This window comes from Loa loa, assembly GCF_000183805.2.
Source record: "Loa loa unplaced genomic scaffold supercont3.358, whole genome shotgun sequence".
NCBI classification, from domain to species: domain Eukaryota; kingdom Metazoa; phylum Nematoda; class Chromadorea; order Rhabditida; family Onchocercidae; genus Loa; species Loa loa.
In genome coordinates, this window is record NW_018108538.1 from 8,536 (window position 1) to 14,737 (window position 6,202).

A 6,202-nucleotide genomic window follows, 5' to 3' on the forward strand; every position below is an offset into this window, starting at 1 on the left:
GATAGAAAGTTGTAAGTTGTAAATTGCATTTTTGATAGGTACATTATGATGGCATCTTGCATAATATGACTAATAATAACAATTAAATTAAAATATATGATTAAGAGTGATAATATCCATACAGTGGTTATTTAAACGGGCAGGTTACATTAATTAGCAATTATTCGTTTGGGATGCTTTAAATGCAATTCATTATAACATTTAATTAATATTTCACTAACTGTATTAAATAGTACTGGGTATTAATTGAATAACTTGATTTAATGAAATACTAAAGAGGTCATTTAATTTTCTCGAGAATTAGTAATTTTATAAGATATGTAACCTACAATTTTCACACATATGCTTTTTTTTTTTCATTACTAATAATTAAATTTAAAATGAATAGGATGAATGGAATGATTAAAGAGGTGGTGGACCATCAATGTAATCCAAATGTGGTCCCAAAGTTGTTCGCCAAGGTACAAGAGATGATGTAGCAAACCAAGCTGTAAATGCTGCTATTACAGCAATAATAAACAACACCTTAATGGACCAATTGATATGATTAGCGCTTGCGCAATTGTCCTTTTCCAATCGCATCATCATTTTTTCATCATCTTTCAAATGTGCTCGCTTTCTGCTACGTACCAATGTTGATTTATCAACACTTTTTGCATGACCCAATTCCTTTTCAAATCTATAATAACAATTTATTCAAATAATATCACAACATTTATAAATCACATTTCAGTGCATTATTTTTAACAAATCTTTGTAATGATAATCATTTTCATTCCATATTTTTAAAATCAATCATTCGTATTCGATTTCTATATTCAATTTCAAATTTAGATTCCATATTTTCTGAAAAATATAGGAAATCATAAATGAAGCAAACCTAGTTTTTAGTTGTATTAATGCATTCGAATATAGAGCTAATTCAGAAGCAAAATCGATAGGCGGTGGTTGAGTGGAGGGACGATTATGAAGTGATGCTAAATTACAACTCAGGTAATTACATGCTGTTTCTAGTCGATTCATTCGTTCTTGACATAATTCTAATTCAGAACATATTTGCTGAAATGGAATATTAATGAAAATAATATATGTGACAGGATTATTGTCAACGAAATAATAAATGACAATTCTAAGGACAAATTTGCAAAAGGAAAAAGAAAAGACTCGGAATAGTTTTTCTTAATGTAATTCAACATCCAAACAATAATAATATCATACAGTATCGTAAAATTATAATAATAGGATAGAACTTTAAATTTCATTGTAAAACTAGGCTTTCCTAAAAAGTTATCTTATTTCTGAAAAAAAAAGTTCATTCTTGTCATAAAGGTTATCACTACTCTCAATATTTGAATCTCATTGACAGTTGATCTATCTATACTAATCAATCATGTGAAACTTTATGATAAAAATTTAGAAAGAAGTAATAGAAGTTATCAGTAGCACTCACTTCAGAGTTATCAGTTCCTTTGCGAAGATCAGATAGATGACTTTCAATAGTTCGCATCATCATTTGAACAATTCGTTGTGTTTCTGACCAATCATTCCATTTATCACGGATAGCTTCAATTTGTGCCATTAACTGTTCCACTCGTTCCAGGGCTTCTTCGTATCCTCGACACAATGGTTCGAATTCTCCCAGTAATCCTGATAAATCACCAGAAAATGAGTCTGAACTTAGCAGGGTTTGTAATTCCTCTTGCTCTTCTAGCAATCGTTCATGAATATCCTGAAAATTTTCTTCCTTTTCAATTTCTCATCTTCAAAATATCTCTTTTTATAATAATAAAGGCAAAAAAAAGAGATAAATTATTAAACGAAAAAAAAGAAAATATATATTAAACCAAAATCTGTGCATGATAGATAATTATCAAGTAATCTGTCATCAATCTCATCTCAAAACACTTTCTAATAATTTAAAGTTTTTCTCATAACCTTTGAACTTTTAACTTCACCTTCAACTAACTTTTTCCACTCATCTATTATCATCATTCTGTTGTCCAGAAATGCCAAATACTTACCTCCCGTACTAATTTTTTCAAGACTTAATATTATTAAAAAAAATTGAAAAAATTTACATTAAATATTTTGAGTGTACTGACAACGTCATCTAACGATCTGATCGATGATAGTGTCGAGAATGATGAGTCAGGCTCATTGTCATCATGATGGATCAATTTGAGTGAGGATGCAAATTTTTCAATTTTTGATAAAATAGTAGGCAATGGTGATTGTTTGGGTAGTGATGAAAGTGGAAATGATTCGATACTACATTCGGTTCTATTATTTGTGTTATCGCTATTTCCCAATAAAATGTTATGCAATTCAGACTCTGAGAAATGTCGTAATTTCGATGAATTCAATAATTTGCATGTTGTTAACGGTATTGTCCTCGCTTTGATTAATTCCAATTTATCATTAAAACTTGCAACCTGCAAAAAATTTTTATTTGCAAAAAAAAAAAGAAAACAGAAGCAAAATGTCCTTTTTCTTTTTTAAAAAATACGACAGAAATTTTATCAATTTGAAAGGATTAAATGTCAATATAAGTTATAAAAGAATATAAGGAATAGATGGATGTGCTTAAATTAAATGTGTGTTTTAATGCGACAGGTAGAATGCAACAGGTAGACAGGTAGCTAGAAATCGATATTTCATTACAAATTATATAATATTACAAAGAATTAAACAGCTAAAACACTGTAATTTCGAAAATTTTCTGAAGAATCAAGAAGTAGAAGAAATTTATCATAAAGAAGGTAACATTTCGATAAAATTCAATTTCTGAAATGAAATAAAATTTGTCACAACCATAGATGATTATAAAATCGATTCTCATTGATATTTGACGAAAGAGGTGACAGTAGAAGATGAGAGAAAGGTAAACCCATCCCCCTATCCATCCCCTTTTTCGATATCATCGATTATCATCAGCCATACAGTATTATTACCTAGCAACAACCCTTTTCACAACATGAACTGTTACACAGAAAAATAATGAAGGAAAACCATTCGTTTCTACTGATTACACCATAATTTATAGTGGAAGGATTGTTGATATTGCTCGTATCCATGGAACCCCTCTAAAACGGATGTTGTAACAGATGGACTTACCGAATCTTTCCGTATACATTTCCCGGTAACGGTAGCAACCGGTCGTGGTGCTTTTTCTCGTATCATCGTTTTCTTTTCATCCTACAAATCGATCATCATTAATTAAATAGAAATTAATGATATAAATGAGATCAGAAATTATCGTACCACATATATCTTTGTTCTCATTCATATCACAATACTATATCTATACTAAATTATGAACAAACTATAATAAAAATTACTCGACTACTGTAGAGAGATAATATATTGTGATTACTTAACATTAAAAACGTTTGATTAGATAATTAAAATTATGTGATAATCTATCAGATCAATAATTAATAGGTACTGTAGTCATTGGTCCATGTAATGGTAATTTGAATGAAAAATTAATTAAATAATTACGATGTAATAGGAAAGAAACTTACAAAGTTGTGAGATGAATGATTAGATGAGAAAAATAAATGTGATGGAAATGAAGAATGAGAGCTATCAAGTTGCATATGAAAATCATCTTCAATGGTTAATACTGATATATCTTCCCGATCACTCACATCATCCCATTCATCTTCAGCTTTTGCTGGTGGCTAAAATATATTCTTAAATTAAATTAAACAAAAATAATATGATCTACTATTCATTTTGGAGATAGGAAGAATACACCTGTATCCGTCTACCTTTCCTAACAATCTCCTAATATGATATAATTTTACAGGTGTAAAAATAAACGAAGTAAATTCATAAAGGTACTTTGTACTTTGATTTTTTTTGAGTTTGATTTTAATTCTGCAAAACAGTACTGATAAATTTCAATCGCTCCCTACAATTACTATCTTTTTAATTATATGAATATTTCAGCTATTCTGAATAGACAAATTTAGTTAACTTTTCGAATAAAAGTTATCTATTTATAAACAGAAAAGCAATGATTAAGCCATTATTGAATCTAATTTGAATAATTTTTAGCATACTATAATGTATATATGAAATAAATAATTAGTATACATGAAATAAGTGATGAAAGAGAAGTTAAAGAATGGCAAAATATGAAGAAGTTTTCTTAGGACTGTCCAATAAATTAAACCAATTATTTAATTAATTGCATGAGATTAAGTTAGTAAAAGGGCCTTGCTTAGAGTAAAAGAGGAATAAAAAAAAGCATCAAGAAATTTTTTTGAGGAAGATTAGTTTGAAATAGATTAACAAAAACATATCCATAGTATTTATCCTATGATAATGATAAAATTAAGTTGTTGAGTGATAAGTTATCATAATTATTGATATGATGAAAGCGAGAACTATTAGAAGAAGGAACAAAAACTATTTAATTTTCCCTAAACTAAGATGATAATATTATAATAATTAGTTATGAATGTGGATATCAAATGATACTAGACGTTATGTATATAAGGGTCAAAAGTCAAGATAATTTCGCAAGAGAGAGACATGAAGCGGATATGATGATTATAAATTTCAAACATAAATTAAACTATAGTTCAATGGTTAAGAATCTTTTGAACCAATTTTATTGATATAAACTTTGATAATTAAACCTTATAATCATCCCATTCATATGGTGGAACATCACTCTGATCTGGTCCTGTGGTATCACTATCACGACATATGTTACCACTCCAGTGTGATATTGATGCTCCCGGAGCTGAATGAATTGATGCTGCAAAATAAGTCTATTTATTATTAATGAACTTTTAACCAGGTAAAAGTAATTACTTAAGAAACGTGAAAATCGCCTTATTAATTAACTTTTTAACAACGATTTCTTCTGTTCCTCAAAAGATTTAACTGTTATGATCATACTACTTATTTAATTAAAATCATTCAATTATGAATTGATAGATTTTGCTCCGAATAAAGATGAGAAAACACTGACCATCCATGCATATTCCGAGATGCTCGCCATCAGACATAGAACGTGGAAGACGTCGAGCACGTAATTTACGTCGCATCTGATGCTTACTACGAAATGCATTTCCTAAATAATGAGCAGATGGTAAACGAATTGAACCTAATGATGCAGTAGCACCATCAAGGTGAGGTATCTCAGACCACGTCTCTGAACACATACTGTTTTCCATATCCTGAAATTAACACTATCAATTTAAAGTGCCCAGAATTTACCACATAAAATTTGCATTAGAAAAAATGACATTGAGTTAATTAATTCTAAAAACTCAATTGTTATTTTAAAACAGAAACAATTGGAATGGAAGATAGCATAAAAATAACAATTGAAAGGTTAAAAAAAGTCTTAAATAATTTTCATGATGATCGAGGAGAAGTGAGAATATGAAATCGGACTGAATGAAACCGGATCAGGATAAGTGGTAAGAGGAACCTGGATGAATAAAATTCAAGAGGAATAAAATAAAGACAGAAACAGAATGATGAAGGATGAAATTCAACAGGATCAAGATGAATTTAAGTTTGTCCTTCTCCAAAAGATGCAACAAACCCACCTGTTGTCCAAGTACATCATTAGTTATCTTCACTATGGACGGAAAACGATCCGATGTGCTAAGTCTCCCTTTGCGACGTCTTTTCAACGAAGATAGTCTCGTGTCCAGAACTGATGATGTTGTAGTGGATTTGACTTCAGTGATTGGATTCAGATCCGTCGGTAGGTCATCGCTCTCTTCACTGGATGCATCACAAGAATGCTGCAAATAAATAAGGATGAAAAATTATCAAGAAGGTCACCCAGCTAGATCCTACGGTTAATTCATCGTCTCATTTTCAGTTCATCTTCTGCTGATGGGAAATTTACACGACAGTAGGAATATACATCGGTTATGCAAAAAAGAGTGATAATGAATTATCCAATTAAATTAAACTAATACAAAAGAATAAAATCAAACCTTATCATTATTGTCACTATAGCTAAGAAGCCAGTTACGCTTGAAAGATAACTGATAACGAGTTTTACCATATTTAAATTCACGCCATTGAGTACCTTGCTGTTCAAATCCTTCCCATTTCGGATTACCATTTTCATCATCATTCAACATTGACAGTATCTCCTGCAAATATTTTTTTCAGCAAATTAGTAAATCAATAAGTCATACAAGAGAGATTTTAAAAGGAAAAA

At 29.9% G+C, this 6,202-nt stretch overlaps 1 protein-coding gene across 1 annotated transcript in view; it reads right to left on the bottom strand.

Moving 5' to 3' along the window:
• Window positions 1-402: 402 nt before the first annotated feature.
• The window catches only part of LOAG_18547 (uncoordinated protein 83), a gene marked incomplete at both ends in the record, with an annotated part of 7,396 nt that continues 1,596 nt past the window's right edge, over window positions 403-6,202 (bottom strand). Inside the window, 10 exons of the mRNA XM_020451210.1 lie at window positions 403-679; window positions 881-1,059; window positions 1,451-1,729; window positions 2,103-2,432; window positions 3,115-3,195; window positions 3,525-3,683; window positions 4,650-4,771; window positions 4,988-5,195; window positions 5,574-5,774; window positions 5,973-6,134. Coding sequence (XP_020305026.1) covers window positions 403-679; window positions 881-1,059; window positions 1,451-1,729; window positions 2,103-2,432; window positions 3,115-3,195; window positions 3,525-3,683; window positions 4,650-4,771; window positions 4,988-5,195; window positions 5,574-5,774; window positions 5,973-6,134 — 1,998 coding nt within the window. The remainder of the gene's footprint in view (window positions 680-880; window positions 1,060-1,450; window positions 1,730-2,102; window positions 2,433-3,114; window positions 3,196-3,524; window positions 3,684-4,649; window positions 4,772-4,987; window positions 5,196-5,573; window positions 5,775-5,972; window positions 6,135-6,202) is intronic.